Below are 21,962 nucleotides of genomic sequence, written 5' to 3' on the forward strand. Positions count from 1 at the left end.
CACCCACCACACTGCTGTTTCGGACCCTGTTTACCGGTCAGCAACACATGGCCGCAGGACATCTACGTCACAGGGCCGTGGTGAGGAAACGCTCCGCATGAACTGCACGAAGCTACCACGGCCCGCCCGGCTACTGATCACATGCCCCGGTGCGGATGCGTGAGTGTCTGCCGTGTCTCTGTCAGAGGCAGCCATCCCCCCTGGTGGCTATCTTATAGAAGCTCCTGGAAGCTGGGGACCCTGAGCGTTCCTTTTTTCCACCGGCCTGTCGCTGGCGCACATGCATTCGTGTGTAGCATTGTCCCCGGATGATAGGGTATTAGGGAATTCTCTTTCTGGTGACACAAGGCCGGGCCCCTGGGCCCGGTGGTCTCTGGAATAGGCAAAGGGGTGGGTGGTCCCCGGCCGAGGTGCAGAGATGCTGGCGGTGGCTGCTGGAGGGGGCTGTGTTGGGAGAGGAGATGGCGAGTCTCGAGAACGAAGTGACACTTTCTTGCCCAGGATCGTCACTCAACCTGCCTCATCCGCGGAGAGGCTATTTTTATAGGTGTTTCCGCCTAAGGAGGGTGAGGTCTCGGTTTTAGTGTGTTTGTTACCACCTGCCCAGGAGAGAGGCTGTTAATGACGCAAGTGCCCCCTCCTGGGGCTGCTCAGGCCCCCTCAAGACACCAGGAGGAGTCCAGCCATGGCGCAGGCCCTTCGGGCCCCAGACAATGCTCCCAAACACACCACAAACCGCCACGGCCCTTGGACTGTCCTCGCCTGTCCCCGGTGAAAGACCAACCCTCTGGGCGAAATGGTGAGGGCCTCACCAAGGTAAATTTGTTCCACCTAAAGGTTTCGTCCTTTTATTCTAAAGCGACGTCCTTCCTCCCTCTCTGTGTTAAATATCCCTTCGAGATGGTGGTGAGACCGTGGACGGTTTCTTTGCTTGAGGAAGCGGGCAGTCGGCAGACTCCTGCAGTCTCCGTTTGCTTTTCAGTCACCGCTCCGTGAACTGTGAGCGCTTTAGAACCATTATTACCTCAAGGAGCCAAGTACGAGCCTTGGCCCTTCACCCTGACCAAGGCAGGATTCGAACCCAGGAGCGGATGAATCCCATAACGCCAGCACTCGTTCTGGGAGACGGCAGTCCAGGGCCTGTCCCAGCTCTTCCTCCGAGGCGCCGTGTGACCACGGCAGACGCCCTCACCTTCTCTGAACCCCTGATCCCTCGTCCCCACACACAGTTAATAATCCGTGCCCGTCTGCCCCTGACAATGGGATGAGGGCTTAGATGTCCATTGGTCGCACCCCAAGAAGCAAAGACCGGGGGGCAGGTGGCCGCTCCTGGGCCCAGACCCTCCTGCTCGCTGTCATCTGTCTCTCTCATCCCGTTTTCTCGGACTCTCGGGCCAGGCCATCTTGAGCACAGTCCTCAGCAACTGTTTACTGATCCCCAGTGTGTCTGGCAGGGAGGGAAATGGCCAACGGGTGGGGAAGGAAAATAAGATGAAGAGAGAGAGAGAGAGAGAGAAAGAGAAGAGCGAAGGAACGGGGAGCGAGGGAGGTGAGTGCGAGGGCGGGTCCTGGCCTCCCTGATGACCGCCCTGAGCTGAGCGGCACAGCCAGGCTCCGACTCCCTTCCTCCACCCACCTGCCCCTCCTTGCCAGAGACACCCTGTGAGGGCAGGACATCCGGTCTTAATTCGTTTTTTTTGTATTCCCAGCCCCTAAGTCCTGCGCTCAGTGTAAATACTCCATAATCGTCTGCTGGACTGAGTTGCAAGCTTCTCTTGCTCTTCTGACTAGATCTGGGCCCCTCCACCTCCGTAGGCGGGGACTCTGCGTCTGACCCCTGTTCACGGTCACTCTGCCCTGGAGGGCTTCCATCGGGCTTGTGTGTCGCTTCCATCTGATTCCCACTGAACCCTAGGAGGTGGCACCCCCACTTTACAGGGGAGGACACTGAGGCACGGGGAGGTGTCCATCTCGTCCCACGCCTCCCAGTAACTAGGGGCACCAGGATTCAAACCCCGGCTTCTGTTCCCAAAACCTTGTGCCGAACCGATAAATGCCCGTGAGAAGGATGTGTCCTCTGGCGGATTCATCACTCTGCTGTTTCCTAGGAAAGCCATCGCCTGACACCTGGGTGGTCTTCCCAGTGTTTGCGGGGGGGGGGGGGGGGGGGGGACACATATACATTTCCATAATCCATAATGCATGCATATTTCAGCTACTTTAATGGCGATTGCTTGGGTGGCCAAAGGGAAAGCCTCCTACAGCAGGAAATTACCCAGGGGATTATTTACAGCGAGGACTGAGGGACAGGAAATGGCGCGAGAGTTCCCCTCACAGATGGAGAGACCAGGGCCGCGTCAGCTCTGCCTCGTAAAAGCTGTGTGTTCTTGAGCAAGTGGCTTGCCCTCTCTGGGGAAAGGAGAAGGTTGAAATCCATGCTCCTTCTAAAGGTTCTTTCCATGTAACACAGCAGAGATTAAGACTGTGAGTTCTAGTCTACCGCCATGCTACTCTGAAGGAGCCGGATCTCAGCTGATCTCGGAAGCTAAGCAGGGTCAGGCCTGGTTAGTGTTTGGATGGGAGACCATAAAGGAAGACCAGGTGCTGTAGGCGCTAAAACAAACAAAAAAGACCATGGCTTCTAGAATTCAAGTCTTGGCCTTGCTTCCTCTAGAGGCCCTTGACCTAGGACCTCCCTTCCCTTCTCCCAGTGAATCTCCTCCCTTGACGATTAGAGATTTGGGGTACACCCTCAGGGGGCTGCAGTGAGCAGGGGTAAGTAGCATATTCTTCATGAACTCAACGGGCTTCTGCAAATGGGTAAGCATCGTCGCTGTCACTGTCTCCCCAGCCTTTGTCTCCCAGGGTCTCTGAGCACCATGTCCGCAGCTCCCGCCAGCAATGGCGTATTCGTCGTCATCCCGCCCAGCAACGCCGGTGGCCTCCGCCCTCCTCCGGCCATTCTGCCCACCTCCATGTGCCAACCTCCCGGGATCATGCAGTTTGAGGACCCACCGCTAGGGGCGCAGACGCCAAGGGCCACCCAGGCGCCCGACCTGCGGCCGGTGGAGACATTCCTGACTGGGGAGCCCAAAGCTTTAGGGGTAAGAACGGCCTCTCCAGAGGGCGGAGGCGGAGGCGGAGGCGCTGGGCCAGGAGGGAGCCTCCCCGCGCATGCCTTGGAGAGGCGGCAGAAGGCCTGTAAATACTCAATGAGGTCTGAAAGATTCAGCTGGGGACCAGACAAAGACCTTTCTCCAGTGGAGTTCACAGAGCGTAAACCAGTACACTAATTTTGACTAAGATTGGGTAATGGGGTAAAAATGATGGGTGGGGGAGGGCAGACACTAGCGAGAGCAGCCGGAGAGGTCTCTCTGCGGAGATGACGCTTATGGTAAAACCTAGCTGCTGGGCTGCCGCCAGCCGCCAGCCGGGGGAAGATCTGGGGACAAGGGCTCCCCGGTAGAGGGAACAAGTCCAAAGGCCCTAAAGTGAGAAAGAGTGTGGCTCGTTCAAGGACGAAATCCAAGGTCGGCGTGGCTGGAATATAATGAGCGAGGGCGCGAGAGGAGACGAAGCTGAGGTGGGGGGCGAGGGCCAGCTCCCCACCAGGCTGATCGCCGCGGAAGATGGCCTCGAAGACCTTTTCCGATCTCCGGTGGCCTTGAGATATTGGTCTCTGGGAGGGAATAAAATAACAGACAGTAGGTAGCTAGACAGGTAGATGGATAGATACATATTTTCATCTACACCTACATATATAGTGTCTTCGATCTGTCCCTTGGCCTCAACTGCTCCAAGTGGAAGAAAATGAAGAAAATACCGCTGAAGCCATGGTCGTGGTGATGACGACGATGGCGATGATCGTGAGGACGCTAGCTCTTGTTCACTGAGTGCCCCCGAGAGGTGCCTGCACTATGCCAAGGAGTTCGCAGGCATTGCCTTCTCAGATTCTCATCACCGCCTTGTGAGACAGGGATCATAGGACAGATTAGGAGACCGAGGCTCGCCAAGGCTAGGTCCCTGGCCCAAGGCCACACGGCTGGTCATTGGCATCCTGCGCCCTGGGATGACCTGACTGCCAAGCTCTACTTTCAACCGCCCACTCCCCCTCCCCCCACCACCTCCGTAGCATCCAAGAGCTCTGCCTCGGACGGACGTGCTGGAATTCAGGATCCTACGTTGGAAAGACGTCTGTTTTCCACGTGACCTCAGGAATACGATTCTAGCTAGTCACTAGCCAGAGCTGCCCACACGAGGACCACGCTGGTTTGGGTGGTGGTGAGCCCCTGGTCACTGAGGGTGTCTGTTTAGAAGTCGAGGCCTGGAAAGGGCTGCTGGATTAGGCAGAGGCTGAATTTGGGAAACGCCAATGTCTTCTTCCACTCAGTTCTAGAATCCAATCCTTACGGGAAATCACTTAGAAAGAAATAGGGTGGGACTCAACCAGAAGCCCACACGTCCCCATCTTTGGAAAAACCATCCTACTTCTTCTGGGAATGAGACCTCTTTTTTTAAGGCCACCTCTTAAAAAAAAAAATTTTTTTTAAAGTCCAGATTTCAGCCGGGTAGGGTCAGCTCTGCCTCACGTCTGGATAGAGCAACGATAGATACTGAAATGAGAAAGATGCTCAAGGAGATGTTCAGAGCAGGCGTTAGCGGGCTGAGGAAGGAAGGGCTGAGGCGTTCGGTGCAGGGAACGCGGTGCCGCTGAAATGCAGGCAGGAGAAAACCAAGGAGCGGCCCAGCAGAGCCATGCTTGAGAGACCGCAAACCAGGACGTAAACCCGTAGGGACGTGGAACAGGCAGCTGGGTCCCGCAGGCTGTGGGGGACCTCGTAAAGCTGTCGTTGGTGGTTGTCATAATGTTATCTCCCCAAAATAACAGAATCGGGGTGTGTATGTCTGCGTTGCTAGCAGAGGGCCGCGCGAGCACGGGGCTCTGCGCGCTGCCCTCCGCGGCCGGCAGGGGGCGGTGTGGAGCCCGGCTGAGCCGCCGCCCGCTCCCCGCAGACCGTCCAGATCCTCATCGGCCTCATCCACCTGGGCTTCGGCAGCGTGCTGCTCGCCGTCCGCCGCGGCCACGTGGGGATGCTCTTCATCGAAGGCGGCGTCCCCTTCTGGGGAGGAGCCTGCGTGAGTGCGGGGCCGTCTGGGGGACCCTGCCCAGGTTCACCTGTCCCCCTGGCCCTGCGCCCCCCCCACATTCTCCTGGGGCCAGGCGCCCCTAGGTGGGGGCCTGAACCTACACCTACCTCCTAACTGCAGACCCTAACCCTAAACCTGAGCCAGAGCCCACTTCTATGTATGCAAAGCTCCCAGCGAAGAGCCTGGCATAGAGAAATTTCCCAAAAAGGATGGGATGAAGGGGCTGGGGGAGGGGAGGAGGACACTGATCACCTGTGTTACCTGGATCCTAAGCCTCACACCCCACAACCAAACCCTGGCCTGCAGAAACCCGCCAGCTCCCTGTGGTGGGGCCCAGCCCATCATTAGCTCCTTCCCCGGGACTCCGGCCTGACCAATTGGAAGCCCCTGAGCCCATTTCTCTGCTTGTACCCCCGCCAGCCTGCACCCCCTCCCCTGCTGGGGCGTCCGTAATCTCCCATGGAGAAAGCGCTTCAGCGTTTGCACCTGAGCCTCCCGGCCCCCTGGGGATTGCAGGAGCTTTGGGGTCAGGACAGTGAAGTTGGAATCACAGGCCCCCTGGGTGTTCCCACCAAGTCCCTTAGGCAAGTCACTCAGTCTCAGGCCTCGACTTTCTTATCCAACAACCAGGTCCCTAGTTCTGTCCCTACTCCCATCCTGACACGTCCTTTGATGCTGAAGAGGCGATGAGTGAAAATCAATCTCTTGAGTCCCACCCCGTTTCCAACCCTATTCCCCCCTCCAATCTCCTCATCTCAGCAAATGGCACCTCCATCCGTCCAGTTGCTAGAACCTTCCAAGTCATCCTGACTCTCCTGTTTTCCCACTCCCTGTCCACCCGCCAGCAGGTCCCGACAGCTCGCCCTCCCAAGCAGAGCCTGGAATTGTCCACGTATCCCCACCTCCGCTGCCACCACCCCGGTCCACACCCCCCGGACAGCTATAGTGGCACCTTCCTGGTCCTCTCGTTTGCATTTTAGCTCAGAGAGTCCTTCCCTGACCACGCAGCCTCAAGTAGCCCCCAGGGATTTCTTTCATGACAGCTCCTGTCACTACCACCCATACCTACCTCTCGATGGTTTATTTTGCTAAGTGTCAGTCTCCCCCAATTAAAAGAGAAGCCCCACGAGAGCGGGGACCTTGTCCGGTCTCACGCAACTCTGTTTTATGCTCCTGGCACAGACCCGCTGCTCAGTACATGTCTGACGAGTGAATGTTTGCAGGAACGGTGCCTGATGCTATGATGTCGATGAGAACCATCTTGCAAACTCCAGCTGGACAGGGGCCCCTATCCAGTAACCGGGAGACACCTTTACAGAGAGGTCCCAAGGTGTCTGGCCAGGAGGCAGAGAAGGTGGCCACCTAGAGGCTGCTGCCCTCTCCGTAGTACCTGTGGCCTCGTGGCCTCGATATAGCCCAGGCACAGTGCGTCCTGCCCGGTGTCTGGCCAAAGCCTCACCAGGCTCCCTCTCCCCACACAGTTCATCATCTCTGGGTCCCTCTCAGTGGCAGCCGAGAAGAACCACACTAGCTGCCTGGTAAGTCTGATCAGGGGACCCAGGGACAGAGTGGGGCGATGGCAGGATTCCACTCCACTAGGACCCCAAATTTACTCACTCATTCAGCTCCTTCAACAAGCATTCCCTGGGGGGCTGCTGAATGCCAGGAGCAGACCAGCACCCAGACAGCCCAGACAGCCTTATGCACAGGAGAGGACGAGCCGAGACACGCCTGCAAAATACACAACAGGGCAGGGGGTGAGGGTCTGCAGGCGAAGCGCTCACGGTCATTCAGAGAACAGGAAGATGCGGGAAGCCCTCCTGGAGGAGGCGGCGCTTACGCTGGGCCCTGGTGAGCGGGAAGGATGGAGAAACGCTGAAGGAAAAGCATGAGCCTGCAACAGGGGCCGTGAGCAGGGCTGCCGAGGAAATCGTGCCGTGCGCGGTTCCACTGGACCGGGGCCCAGGTCTGGGAAGGGAAGTGGGAAGAAATCGGATGGCGAGAAGTGCTAGGTCCAGATCGCAGTGGAAGCCTCTGATGCGTTCCGCGGGCGACGGGGAGGCAATCCAGGCTTGGGACAGGAGACTGCAGAGCTGGGCCAGGGGTAGCATAAGAGGAAAGGAGAGGGGTCAACCAGAACTCCGGTCATCGGGGCCACTGCCCCCTGGCTGTGGGAGGGTGGGGTGCGGGAGGCTTGAGACCAGGACAGCTGTTGCCTCCTGCCCTCCCTCCTCCTCCTCATCTCTTCCCCCTGCTCCCCACCCCCTCCTGTCTCTCCCTCGTCCAGGTGAGGAGCAGCCTGGGGACAAACATCCTCAGTGCCATGGCGGCCTTTGCCGGGACGGCCATTCTGCTCATGGATTTTGGCGTCACTAGCTGGGTGTGTCGTCGGGTGCCCCCGGCAGTGGGGACGCATGGAGGACCCCAGATGCAAACCCAGGGGCTGGGGCAGGCGAGAGTTCGCAGCACCAGGGGGCCAGGGCCCTGGGCGCTGGCAGGGCCTGCAGGGCTCAATAGGCCCCATCAGTATACTGACCTATATTGACCCCATGACCCTGCACCAAGCATGAGCACGTTGGGAATGGGGAGGCAGCCTGATACAGCGAGGGGAGGGCACAGGACGGGCAGCAGGTCCCGTTCTGCCACCAACTGGCTATGTGACCAGGGGCAGCTTATTCTCGATCTGGGTCCCCTTTCCTCTTTTATTCTAGAATTCCCAGCTTGCCTTAACTGTGAGTTTTGGTCCCCAGGACGTGGGCAGGGGCTACCTGGCTGTGCTTACCATCTTCACCATCCTGGAGTTCTTCATCGCAGTCATTGTCACCCACTTTGGGTGCCAAGCGACCCGCGCCCAAGCCAACGCAGTGAGTACTTCCACCCCAGCCTGGGCCTTTGAGGAAGGCTGTGGCTGCGGAGGGTCGCGGCTGCCAGCCCCTCCCCGCTTCCTTCTGGGGAGGAATCTGGAGGGACTGCGCTGCAATGAGCAGCTCACTCTTACAAATCTCAGAGGACCCGAAAGTCTTTGCTGGAAGATGGGACTATTTTCCTTATGGCCACAAGGGGGCGCCAGCACCAACGGACCCGCTGCTCTGTAAGCCTTGATGCAGAGCATGGCAGGCTCCGGCGCGCAGGGGGCCAGGTGGAGTTCTGCACTCAGATGACTAGGGCCCTCCGGAAGGTCACACGGCCCGTGAAGGAGACAGGGAGCATGAGAAAGGGCAGCCTGACTCAGGCGGAAATTGAGTTTAGTTTCCCAAACACTGGAGATCGGTGAAGATGGGAAGGGGATGGGGAATTGGTTGGAGGAGAAAGGCTGCTCCGAGCAGGAAAATGCAGGCGGGAGAACTGGGGGGGGGAGGGGGGGAGGGGTGCAAAATGAGAGGTGAAGCTGTTGAAAGTCTTAGAGCGGAGACGGATATACTCAAAGGGGAGGGTGAGCAGGGCAGGGCTCAGGGAAATCGATCAAGAGTGTTTGTCCGATGCAGGCGGGTGGAGGGGGCAGAGGGGTGCGGGCTGGAGGCGGGGAGGCGGCCGGGAGCCCAGGGCTATGGAACGAAAACTTGGATCAGCGCAGGGCCGACCCGAAAGAACTTTAGCTTCTCGAGAAATGACACTTTCCCTCTGTTTTGTTAACTCTGTACTCCCAACGCCTGGGTCATAGTTGGCCCCAGTAAATATTTTTTGAAATATGAGTTGAACGAATGACAGCCCTGAGTCGGCCGGTTCGGACTCGACGGAATTCATTCCTAGGGCGCTATTCTCAGAATGCCCACCAGGGGACACTATTGCGACACCTCCCTGCGGGGAGGGCGCCCCGGGGACTGTCACGGAGTTTTCTTTTGCTTTGCAGCCTGTGATTTTCCTGCCAAGCGCCTTCAGCACAGACTTCAACATCCCCAGCCCCGCGGCCTCTCCGCCCCCTGCCTATGACAATGTGGCATATGTGCCCAAGGAGTCGTCCGAGTAGATGGTCACTCCTGCCTGTCGGAGTCCAGCCTTTCCCCTCTGGGCCCAGCCTCTCCCCACTCCCACCCCCATCCCCCTCCCCCCCAATTTCCGCCAATCCTCAAAGATGTGGCACCTGAGTGAGTGGTCTTCCCTGGGCATGTATGTCCAAACGTTTCCCACAGTGGTTTCTTTCCTAGAAGAGCTAGTTGATGTCCAGCTCCCTGCCTGTCACCCTCCAGAAATGCTCCCCTGTGATGTGTACTTCTCTCTGCCTCAGTGGGAGACAGGTTGGGGGGCTGCCTTGGCCCTAGCGCCTGGGGGAGGTCCTTACTTTCAGAGAGCCCAGAATCCTCCAGAAGGGAGTACTGAGCCCAGCTGCTGAGGCCACACAGCTGGCAGTGGCCTGACCTCCAGGTCTCCAGGCCCCAGGACCAGTTCTGTCTTTGAAATCTCCTGCCATGTCATTAAGCCTGTTTTCCTGGGGAAAAAAAAAAAAATTTGCCCCCGATGATGTATAAGGCCCTCCCAGCTCCCCAGGCTCCCTCAACTCCTGGTCTAAGTCAGGCCCTGTCCCCCCCGACTGCTACAGAAAAGCTCCTCTCCTTGTCTGTGAGATGGAGTGGGTGTTAACGCCAGCCCTGCCCACCTCCTAGGGCCGGACAGCTTGCAGGGAGGGCCGAAGCCGGCCCACTGCACTCTGTCAGCATCTACGAGTGCACAGGGATGGGGGCCCCTCCCCAGGGGGCTCAGGACCTCCCTGTGCCTTTCAGTACCTTCTCCTCCTCCCCCAAGCCTGAGAAGCAAGGCCGTCCCTAAAGGTTAGCATGAGCTGGGCTGGGCTGGGTCTGGGGCTAGGATGACACCTCTACCTGGTGTCAGAATCCCTGGTGGCTGGCTCATCTCGTCTACACTACAGAGGGAAATAAACAGTGTGGCTTACCTTTTGAGCTGGTCTCATTGCAATGACTTTTTCTTTTTTACCTCAGGAGCTTCTAAGGTTTGTTCCATATTTCTGGGTAACTGTCCCACTGTCAGAGTAAAAAAAAAAAAAAAAAAAAAAAAATCTCTGGGTCCTGAGCTCTGAGTGATATGATCCTTACACCTGTTCTGTCCTCACCTGGACCAGGCATGCATATCCCCACTCTACGGCTGAGGACATGGGAGCTTAAAAAGGTTAAATCAAGTGCCTGGGGCCACCAAGCTAGTAAGAGACAATGCTGGGATCTGAACCCAGCTCCAGCTGAGATCCGAGTCCATGGTCTGACCACATGGCTCCGCAGTCCAAACACAAGTGCTTCTATCAACCCCTTCCCCTCCCTCCCCTATTTCTTCATCGCAAATATGGGTGGGGCTGCGTTCCTCAGCCCCCCAGCTTCTTCACCTAACAAACTCCTGCTCCTCTTTCAAAGTCCTATTTTAATGATGCCTCTTCTGTAAGGTCTTCCCAAAGGAGGGGTAGTCAGCTAGGTAACTAAGCGCCAATTGGCCACAGAGCTGGGATGAGGGTGGGGCAAACGAGGCCTCATTAAGGAGGTGCTCACCCCCAGGGTCATGTTCATGCCAGTGCAGAATTGGGGTGGGCATTATGACAAGCTTTGGCTTTCAAAATCAAGAGAGGAGACTTGAGGACTTAAGAGCCGAGCTTTTAAGACGGCAAAGCATGGAGTCCGGGAAAATGTGTTTGCAGATGTAAGACTGGTTTTTCTCATAGATCAGAGACATTTTGAACAGAGGGGAGAAGTTTGGAGAGAGGGAGCGGGGAGGGAGAACAAGGAGGAAATGAGGGCTTAGCCTCAAGCTGGGGTTATGTCTGTCCCCTGTTGACTGAGTCCCTCGGGAGCTGTGGGGGCCAAAACCACAGATCGAATAAGAGGAATTACAGAGTTTCGCATCCCAGGCTGTAACCTGAGGAGACCACAAGGCCCTTGGTGTCCCAAGTCCAGACAGCAGGGAACCGGAACGCGGAGCCGAGAGGGCTGAGGGCCGTGCCTGGTGGCGTGACACAGAGTCCTACATTCCCACGTGAACATAAGCAAAAGCACCAGAAAGCTCGCTGCTCCTCCAAGAGGGGAGCGCAAAAGGCTGAGGCCCCATGTGCAGTGTGGACTGTACGATTCGGCAGCTTTATAACAAGTGAGAGTGGAGACAGTGGCCGCCAGTAGGAGACCGGCAAGGACAGATCAGAGCTTGTGGATTAGAAGTCACAGGAAGTGACTCGGTTATCCGCATTTGGCAAAATTAAGCTTCCTACCACTGAGAGAAAGTAATTACCACGAGCTGGAGAAGTAATTACCACGAAGACAAATCCTGAAAATTACAAAACGTTACTGAGAGACATTCACAGGATCGAAATAAATAAAGAGATATACAATGTTCATGGATTGGAAAGCTCAAAATTTTGTTAAATGCCATCTGTCTCCAAAATTTATCAATGAATTCAAAAGAATCCCATTCAAAATCCCAACCATTTATTTGCAGGGAAGCTAATTCTAAAATTCATATGGACATTCAAAGGATCTAAAATATCCCAAGAAAACCTTAAAGAAAATCAAAGTTGGAGGATTTAAACTACCAGATTTCAAAACTTACTATAAAGCAATAATAACCAAGACAACATAGTGTTAGTGCCCAAACAGACATTAAAATCAATGGAACAGAGAACCCACAGACAGCCCCTCACATAGACAGTTCATCCGATTTGCGACAAAGGCTCCCTTGCAATTCAGAGGACAGAAGCCGTTCTTTTCAATAACTGGTGTTTGAGCAATTGGATATTGGGATAGAAAAAAACTTTAATTCCTACATTATACCATCATAAAATTTAATTCAAGATGAGTCATAGACCTAAATTTAAAGACGAAAACAATTTTCTAAAAAATTAGAAAAATATTCTTAAGTACATTGGAATAAGCGAAGATTTCTTAAAATAAACAAATATTTTGCAAAAGAAAAAATGATTCATGAGAGTTTATTAAAATTAAGACCTTCTGTTTATCAAAAAAAAAAAAAACACCGTAAGTATGAAAATGCTTCATAGATTGGAAAATTTTGAAACACATAATATCTGACAGAAAGTTATGTGTGGAAATATGTAAATCACTCCTGAAAATAAATAAGGAAAAGTAGACAACTCAATTGAAAATGGCAGGACCAACCAAAGCATACAATTTAACCCAACAATTCTTTTCCTGGATATATACCCAAGATTAATGAGTGACTATGTCCGCCAAAGGACAGGTACCGAGTTTTTAATGGCAGCTTTACTCATCGCAGGCAAAAACTTGAAGCATCTCAAATGTTCATCCACAACAGCACAGGTAAAGAAATTGTGATGTACTCATAAAATATGAATAAATTTAAAAAAGAGCAAACGACCAATACACCTGACAGTCAGATACATCCCTGAGTGAGAGAACATTTGGTATTATTCCATCAACACGAATTTCAAGAACAGGCAAAATAAACTGCTGGTGAACGAAATCAGCAGCGATTTTGCCCAGAAAGTGGCAATACTGACCCAGCGGGGCATGAGGCAGCCTTCTGGGACTTTGAAAATGCCCTATGCCTTGATCTGGGTGATGGTTACACAGGTGTACATAAAATTCATCAGGCTGTGCATATTTAAACGCTTTATGTGATTACCTCGCGATTTGTAAATTAGAAAAAAAAAAGAAACAAAGTTACAGTAATAATTAACCATTTCTATGTAACAAATTACCACAAACTTAGCGGCTGGAAGCAACACACATTCATTATCTCACAGTTCTGTGCTCAGGACCCAGGCACAGCTTCGTCCTCTGCTTGGGGTCTCACAGGCTGCGTGCTCATCCGGAGGCTTGACTGGGGATGAACCCATTTCCGAGCTCATGCTGGTTGATGGCAGAATTCATTTCTTTGCAGCCGTGGGACTAAGGGCCCCAATTGCTTTCTGGCTATGAGCTGTCAGCTTCCCTCGGTCCTCAGAGGCTGCCATCAGCACCTGGCCATGTGGACTCCAGCACCTGGACCATTTACTTCCTCATAGCCTGCTAGGGAGGGAGTCTCTAGAGCTAGCCTGTTGGCAAGATAAAATCTTAAGTAACAACATAACTATGGAAATGACATCTCATTGTCTTTGCAGCACCCAACCAGTTAGAAGCATGTCATAGATGCCACCCACACCCAAGGGAAAGGGTGATGGGGGTGGCACCTCAGAATCTGTCCACCAGTTACACATTTGCCCATTTAAATTCTGCAAATGTGAACGTGCAATGTGTTTCATTCTCTGTGGCTTAAAAAGTCGTATCTAGACCCCTTAAAGCCCTATGGCCATGGGTTTATTTTTTCCTCTCCTTAGTAGAGTCCACCTCCTCACCTCCCACCCACGCCACTGAAATTCCTCCTTCCAAAAGCTGTTGTCATTGACCTCAGTGTCACCAAAATCAACAGGCTTTTTAAAATCCATGTCGTAATAATAATAACTTTGTCCATTCCTGAGCTCCCCCTCTGTGCACTCTACACAACCCTTAGGTGACCTCATCTGCTGTGGTGGCTTCATTTAATGTTTTATTCAGCAGGTGTTTATCAAGTGCCTATGTGTCCGGGCTCTGGGTTTGGGGAATCACAGAGACATTGACAGCTCACACGAAGGAGGCGAAGCCAGGAGGGGAACGATCCAAAGTCCACCACTGGGAAGATGTTCTGACCTTCAGGTGCCACCTGTGGAGCCCAGGGGGATCCGGAGGGCGGAGCGTGGCCAGGAGCTCAACGTGGAGGTCCCTGGACAGGGGAGTGTCCCCTCCCCCGCCCATGGCAGGAGCAGGAGAGCAGTGTCTTTGGTAGGATTTCCAGAAGCAGAGCCTGAGGCAAGGGTTTTGTGCAACTGAGGGAATTCTCTGCGGGAAGAGAAGCAGGACAGGGCAGGTGAAAAGAGCCAAGGATGAATTTGGTCTAGTCTGTACACTCGCTTCACACTGACCTTACGTGGGCGGCTGCTCAGAGGCGACTGGGCCGTGCCTTTAAGCACGGTGAAGGCAACGGCTGTGAGCCCTTGGCACGATTGCAGTGGCCAGAAATGCAGTAGAAGGGGTGCCCACCCTGGGAAGAGGGTCTGGGAGTTGGGGACCACCAACGGCACCTACTCGTGGAGGAATCTACTGCCCAGAGCTCCGTCCTGCTGCCAGTCACTGACCGTTAGAGCTGGGACGGGCCTCGGCCATTTCCGTTCCAATCCCAGAAACTCGCCTACAGAAAGACAGTTTTAAGGAAAGAGCCCCAAAGAAGGGACGGGACTTGCACAGGACCACTCGGAGTCAGGACTGGATCCAGGCCTCCTGACGGCCCAGAGTGGGGGCCTCCACTTCCCGCAGGCCCCCAGCTCTCTGCAGGTGACCCTGTCTTTACCTCAGAACTCCGTCCTGAAGCTCTAGGGGCAGCTGGCTCGGGCACATCCGCCATTATTCTCTAACCGGCATCTCCTGAGCCCCAATCCTCAAAGGGGACCTGTGGTCCCCCGCCTGCCCCTCCATCACATGACTCGACAACCTCTCAACTCCCGCCCTTCTCTGCTTGACATGCACGCACACACGTGCGTGCACATGTGCACGCACACAGGTGCACACGCACACACCTGCAGGAGGGCCCTGTCCTCTAGGCCGGCACAGCGCGTCCTCTGCTCAGGTTTCCTCCGCCTGCTCGACCACAGAGCTCTTGTGACAGATGTTACTCTCTGCCGCCTGAGGCCTTGCAGTGTTCGGCTCAGAACTCTAGAGATAAATCTCAGACCTCTATTCAATACACTCTGTGTTCTCCTCACCCTCCCCCACAGTCCCCAGGAGCCCGGGGCGCCCATGCCCCTCTTCCCCTGTTGTCACCCCTCTGAATGATGAGGACAGGATGTGTCAGGGCTAACCAAGGACCAGACGAGGACTAGATGGCGCCTGGTCGGCAGGATTCCAGGCACGAGGCAGGCTGGCGGTAACGCTGGCTAACATTTATTGAGCACTTGCTAGGTGCCAGGCCCTGCGGGCTGCAGACATTGTCCCACCCAGTCGCCACAGCACCTGCCCCCACCCAGCACGTGCTCCCCAGGAGACAGCAGAAGAGTCAAAGATGCTGAGATGTGAGCAGCCTGCCCCAGGTCAAAGCTCCAGGGAGAGAACCAGGGTCTGGGCCAGGTGTGTCCTCTCATGGTCATCACTCATGACCTCGTCCACTCTGCTGGGGCTGGAGGGTCCTGCCCAGCCCTTTCCCTGCCCGCCCTGCCCTCTTGGAGCTGAGGGAACAAACGGTATACAGCAGGATGCAGGGAGCACCAAGGACCTGGCTGGTTTACTTGGGTGTGCCAGGCTGGCTGGTCCAGTAAGTCCTGAGCCGGCCGAGGGGACTGAGGAACGGTCAAGGCTGAAAAAGATTCCCCTCACTCCTCCCAAAGGTCTCTATTTCAGGTATAAGCCTTCTAAGGACTCAGAGTTCATGACCTTCACCTCAAACAGACTGTTCCCTCCGGTTATCTAAGCCCCACCCTCCGCAATTCCCCGCCCCCCGGGTCCCCTCACCCCAGCTCTCCAGCCCCTTAGAGAATGGTTCAGAGTGCGAAGTGACCCTACAGATCACAGTCCAGTCCCTGCCCTCACCATGACGTGCACACGAGAAAACCAAAAGGAGGGCAGAGGAAGCCCCCAAACCCCGAACCAGAGGTCTGCAAGCTTAAGGCCATGTTGCCTAAACGTGTTCCCCAGAGAACCCCAAGCGTGTAGAATCGCTGGACGATGAGAAAGAGGTTCCACGGCCAATGAAGCTTGGGAAATGCCCTTGACATTGAAAACAGTGCTCCACTGCAGAAATTCCACTAAAGGGGTCAAGAAGAGATTCGGGGTTTCCCACATTTACGTGATCACGAAACCCTTTTGCTGCTGACCTGTCGGGAGCAGCGTTCCACGGAACATAGTTCGAGAAAGGCGACTCTGGCTTCTTGAATCTCATTCCCCACCGGGGCTCCTCTGTCACACTGTGCGACTTGATAATCCCCAACCTTTTCGGCACCAGGGGCGGGGCTCTTAGGAGAATCTAACGCCTGAGGCTCTGAGGCGGAGCTGAGGCGGTGATGCTGGTGCTGGGGAGCGGCTGCAAGTACAGATGAAGCTTCACTGGCTCGCCAGCCGCTCGCCCCTTGCTGTGCACCCTGGTTCCCAACTGGCCATGGACCAGTACCAGTGTGCGGCCTGAGGCTCATCACTCATGACCTTGTGTCCTCTCAAGGGACCCCTGCCCCACTGCCACAGCTCTGGAATGTGAATGCTGGGAGAAGGCACACCTTGGGGACCAGGCACGCGCCGTCCCCCTGGACAACCGGGTCCGTCCAAGACCCTGCTGCCCAGACGTTCTCCTTCCTTTGTGCTCCCCGGTGGCGTCCACGTTCGGTCCTCGCAGGTGCAGGGGAGACGGCCAGTGGCAGCCCGCGGCTAACTGGGACAGAACCCCGCGCCCAGCAACATCCCTCGGTCCAGCGAGCTCTGTCGGAAGGGCCCCGGAGAGCTGGGAATGGAGAGAGGGACGAATTCCCAAGCATAGCTGGGCCGGTCACAGGAGAGTCGCGTAGTAATGTGTCTGTGGGTTTAGCTTCTGAAGCCCAGGAAGGAGAACAGCCCGGCCCCCTTTCAACCCTCTCCACTAAATCGGGGGCTGTCCCTACAGGCCAGCGGGGACGGAGATGTCGATCAGGGGTCCCAGCAGTCCAGGCACAAAGCGCTGGCACCAGACCACACACACTCCCCCGGTCCCAGCCGCTTCCTGGCTTTGTGACTTTGGCCAAGGCCCTTGACCTCCCTGAACTTTGGTTTCATTTTCTACGGAACGGAGCCAACTTCCTAGGGACGGAGAGGAGCCTGCATGCACAGCGCCTGCATGCACAGAGCTGGTGGTGCTCGCCGACCCTGAGGCCCCGTCTGGCCCTTTGGCTCCCAGACACTGTCCCTCCCTTTCCACCCTAGTCAGGATTGAGTCATCCAGGCCACTGGTCCCTCCTCGCCTCCTGGGGCTTTTTCCCCTTCCGCCTTCACCTCCTCCGTGTCAGGAAAACTGCAGAATGTGGACGCTCAAACGGCATCTCCTAAATCCACACGATGGGAGCTAAAATCGAGGGGCATGTGCTCCCCACATTCCTTTCACTAGAAAGAGTGAAAACAGCCCACTCCCTCTAACAGATTGGCTCATTAGCCCCGTCCCCACGGAGAACCATCTCCCACTGTGACCCCCTACAGTGGGCGCCTCTCTCTCTCCTCCAACCCGCCCGCTCCACTCCACCTGAGAAAGACTCCAGCTTTGTTTCACGAAGTCACCAGGCAGCCCCCCCAGTTCAGACGCACCCCTGACGGCATCGACATACGACATAATGGCCAGGCTCCTCGGCCGGTGGTGCTTTCAGCCTCCTACGATTTTCCCTAAACTTTTCTTCGCACGCTTTAAAACACACGGAACACTCCTGTCCCCTCACCGGGGCGACGGTACTGTACGTGAGGGGCGTAAGCCCACAAGCTCTGAAGCCAGGCTGTCGGGCTGAGCCCCAGCACAGTCATTCACGGGTGGTGTGGCCTCGGGCAAGTGGCTTAACCCCTCTGAGCCTCGTCTCCCAATGGTCCCGAGGTTAGAATTTATCTGATAGGGTTGAGCTGAAGATCAGATCAGATAATGCATATAAAATACTCATTCCACGGCTGGGAACAGAGAAAGTACTTGTAAACGTTGGCTTATTGGTTTGTTTGTTTGTTTGTTTTTTAATTTGACTTCTTAGCTCAATGTCGGCTCATAGCAAGTCCTCAGGAGAAGTTTCCTTCCTTTTTCTACCCCAATGCCCCACACCCAGGAGGCAATACCATCACCACAAGTGGTGGGACAATTATTTGATTCCCATCTGCCCTTTTGGGCTCCTTCTGGGCCGGTAGGCGAGGCCCGTTCACCCCGCTGCCCACACCGGCCTCCGTGGGCTTGCCTGCGCTCAGCCAGCTTGGGTGAGTTCTGTCTTTGGATGGCTGGGAAGTTTGTCTGGTCCTCGTTCTTCTGCCCTAGAAGGAGCTGTGTTCCTGCGAACCCCACAGAGGCTAAAAGTGGCAGTTTCTCCCCGTCCCTGGGGACCAGTTTATTTCAGGTCAATTCAAGTTCAGGGATGGCTGGCCAGGGCAGCCACTGTTCTGGAGAAGGTCATGGCCCGGAGAACAGATGTACAAGCCCCAGAAACAAGACGGCTTCTGAGTCAGGCTGTCTCCCTGGCCCACGGCCGTTCTCCTGGGCCCATGCCGGCGGAAGCCACCGGAGTGGCCAGAACGATTCCCAGATCTGGAACTGGAAGCCTTGCGCCATGGCAGGCACTGAGCCCAGCCCGGCTGGGCCTGACAGGTCCGCCCCGGAAGGGGACCCGGCCCAGCTGCCTGCCTCCGGACAGGCCTGGGGAAGCCCCAGACAAGGAGCAGCCTTCTCAAGGAGCTGGCGGTCAGTGTCCTGGAGCCCTGGGGTGCGGGCAGGAGGGAGGCACATGCGGAGGCTGCTGGCGAGCCCCAGGGATGGACGACTGCACGAAGGCCTGCAGCTTCCTCGCTTAACGCTCTCCCTAAAATTGAAAAGTCCGTGAGAGGTGGCGAGAGGCCGTCTATGCCTACGCCCACACGGGTCAGTGTCGGCTGGTAGGAAGTCCTCAACGGAAGACGTTTCCTCCCTTTCCTTTCTCTTCCCTTACTGCCCCTCCACCCCCGCCCCAAAGCTCGGGGCAGAGGCATGGCTGCAGGTGGTAAGACAATTACCTCGCCCGCCTGCCTTCCGGAAGAGCGGCCCCTTCTCGCAGACCCGCCAGGACCCCTCAGAAGGCGGGACGCGGACTCGTGCTAGCCAGCTGGGCCAGGGCACCAGTGATCTCTTTTAGGGCCAGTCCCCTGACTGTGGCTCACCGTCCCCCCAACCCCCAGGACTTCCACATTGTCATCGCTCTGCTACCCGTGTCCCTCGGGGGGTTACCTGGCGTCCACAGTCAGGAGCCTTCACCTGGTGGTGCTGAGGTCCTGGAATCCATTTGCGGGGGGCGGGTGGGGGGGCTGCCTCTGTGAACCAGAGCCAAACATGGGCCGGGTGCGGGGCCCCCCGGCGGCCTGGGGGACCCAGGCGTTTGGGACAGGTTGCAGGGTAGGGCAGAGAGAGTTCACGGAAGGGGAGCCTTGGCCCAGCGCCTTCTCCGGCCCCCTCTGTCTGCTGCCGTCCTCCGGTCTCGGTCTCACTGCAGTAATTCCTCCCCCGGACAGCGCCCCGGGCCCTGCTCTCCCCTCGTCTAACACGTGAGTTGGGGGGAAGCGTGAGGCGGGGACAGCTCCACCTGCACAGGCTTCCTCGCAGCCGGGCTGCCTTCGCGTGCCGCCACGCACCTCCGGTGCCCGAAGTGTCTGCCGGGGCAGTCTGGGAGAGGAGAGGAGCCCCTGCAGGGCACCCTCCCGACCCTGGGTCCCTGGTGGAGTCCTGCTCACTCGCTACCCCGGCTCCACAGCCTCCTCCCGGGCAGGGATCCTGGCCCCCCACTGTCACTGTAGCCCAGCCCGCTGGCTCCGGGCTGTCAGTGCGCAGAGGGGGGACCGTCTCCACGTGCAGGTCCTCCAGGTACTGGCCTGTCTGCAGTAGGCGCTCGGTGAACATTTGAAAGAACGACTGCGGAAATAGACCAGACACCTTAGAACCGAGCACCGATGACCTCCACACCGCAGGACGTCAGCCAGTCTCCCTCCCCTTCACGCAGCCGGGGACGCCGAGGCCAGTGAGATCACCGGTCTGGGGACTAGAAGGCGACGCTACGAAAGCCCTGGAACCACGCCACCACGGCCGTCTGCGGGCGCCCGGTGCCCCCGCACTGCGGCCACGTCGGCAGCACCTGGGAAGGCAGGACAAAGCGGGCAAGCGTCTTTCATGCGGTGGCAGCAGAACGTTTTAAAAGCAAAATCTTATGCAGCTAAAGCAGAGGAAGGTGGTATTTCATTACGATAAGTGCATTTTACCAGCGCCGTTTTCTAGCCTGTGTGTGTCGTGAGGTGAGTCCGTGAGGGCCGTGAGGCAGCTATGGACGAGCGCAGCGTTTGAAGCCGAGGAGCGGGGGTCGCGGCTGCATCCACGTTAGGCCTGAATTCGACTCGATTGCACGGTGTCAAGAGGTGCATGAAGCAGACAGACGCGTAACTGCAAGTGACAATGGTTTGTGCCAGCTTCCCTGGCAATCTCAGGGAGCCACCCAATGGAAAGGAGTTGGCAGGAGAAATTGTAAGTCAAAGTCGGCACTAGAAACTGGCTGTCCTTTGAAGGGAGCCAGCAGCATTTGCAATGGGCTTAGTCTGACAGTGAACCTGGGACTCTAGATGCCTTCGGCAGGCAGATGGTGGGGGTGCTGGCCTGCCCATCACCTGACTTATAAAAGGTAAGTCACAGGCTTTTAGGGGGCGAGGGGGCAGGGATGCAGCCATTTCTGCCAAGGGCAGGTGGGCATCTGGGAAGGGAGGCCATTTACAACAGGGCAACGAGACCCAAAGGTTAAGTACAGTTTCAAACCTCAGAGGGACCCTAGTCTATTATTACTGCAGCTGGTTTGCATGTGGCAGGAAAGAAGGTAGGGTGTTTGCAGCCCGGAACTGTGCCAGGCACGTAGTTTGCATGTAGCCTCCCATTTAATCCCACGAGATCCCCTGGGATAGATATTTTCCCCACTTTCGAAGGGGAAATGGAGGGTCCGAAACGTCAGCTGACCTGTTCAGATGTGAGAGCTGAGAAGTCAGTCAGTACAGAGGGCTGGCAGCCGGGAGACCTCAGAAACTCAGCATGGACCCAGGCCTCGGCTGGGCCAGGTTTCTGCAAACTGGCCTGACCCGAAGGACCACCTGGGGGTGTGCCAGAGGCAGGGAGTCCCACAGCCTTCTGGAGAGTCTGGGTCCCACGGCCGGGAGTGAGGCCTAACTGTTCACGTTTATCAAGCACCCAGATGATTCTTATGATCAAGCGAGACCGGGAAACACAGCTAGGGGAAGGGGAGAGGGCGTGGGTTGCAGGTCGTAGGGGTGGCTTGTGGCTCGGGAGCAGGGCTGAGCAGGGCACGTCGGGGGACAGGGAAGAGAAGGAGAGATGGGGGGAGAGGTTAGGAGGTGGCCAGGCTGCTGGGCCCCGCGGTCAGGTGAAGGCTTCTGCAAAAGTCTCGAGTCTCAGACCCCGGGGGGGGGCTCCCAGGGCTCTGTTCCTGGGTTCACTTGTAGTTTGAGGTGCTTAGCGGTGGAGGTTGTTGTTGTTGTTTTTAATGTCTCCTATTTTTGCTCAGGGAGGAGCACTGACTATGGGGACCAGAAGGTGAGGTTCAAATGCCGAACCACTGACTTGCATCCTGTCTGACCTGAGCAGACTGGGAGGTGATGCTCCGGCCCTGCCCATGTCATGGGATGTCGGTAACCAAGCAGGAGCTATACCTGCAGACAGCAGGTAAGTGGGAACCAGCTGTGCAGGCAGGTGTTGTTAACTAGCCTGCAGAGCAGGAGGAGAAGGGGAGGGTCTGGAGGGGATGAACTTCATCAGGAGTCTTGTATTCTCCCAGCTGGGGCCCAGTTCGGATCTGTGGAATGACGTATGAATACATTGTGGAGTCACTGCACTGACCCCAGATGTGGCAAGAATAAGCAGGTGGCGGTCCATCTGCCGATGTCCTAAGGGAGGGAGCAGGAGGTGAGAGGCACTGCCCACCGCTGTCCTGTCTGGCCCACGTCATCAGCCCTGCTGCCCAGCATCCCAGACCTTCCCGCACGGCCTGGCGTCCCCGGCAGCCCCCAAACTCGACTTCCTGCCCGTGGCCACAAACATTCCTGACTCTCCACACCGCCCAGCCT

At 56.3% G+C, this 21,962-nt stretch overlaps 1 protein-coding gene and 1 pseudogene across 2 annotated transcripts; both read left to right on the forward strand.

Annotated features, from left to right (window-relative positions):
- The first annotated feature begins 2,494 nt into the window (after positions 1–2,494).
- Positions 2,495–2,613, forward strand: LOC118603107 (annotated as a pseudogene).
- A 239-nt stretch (positions 2,614–2,852) lies between these two features.
- Positions 2,853–9,181, forward strand: LOC107497321 (membrane-spanning 4-domains subfamily A member 15). Of its 2 annotated transcripts, XM_016118998.2 has the most exons (6): positions 2,853–3,104; positions 5,014–5,136; positions 6,630–6,686; positions 7,436–7,528; positions 7,899–8,012; positions 8,999–9,115. In XM_016118998.2, exons 1-6 carry the CDS (start codon positions 2,880–2,882, stop codon positions 9,113–9,115), a joined length of 729 nt encoding a protein of 242 aa, XP_015974484.2. In that variant the 5' UTR covers positions 2,853–2,879. The 2 variants fall into 2 exon arrangements, with proteins under 2 accessions (XP_015974484.2, XP_015974483.2); XM_016118997.2 differs by lacking the exon at positions 5,014–5,136 and having other exon boundaries at positions 2,854–3,104; positions 8,999–9,181.
- Positions 9,182–21,962: the final 12,781 nt, after the last annotated feature.

This window comes from Rousettus aegyptiacus, unplaced genomic scaffold, assembly GCF_014176215.1.
Source record: "Rousettus aegyptiacus isolate mRouAeg1 unplaced genomic scaffold, mRouAeg1.p scaffold_m13_p_5, whole genome shotgun sequence".
NCBI classification, from domain to species: Eukaryota; Metazoa; Chordata; class Mammalia; order Chiroptera; family Pteropodidae; genus Rousettus; species Rousettus aegyptiacus.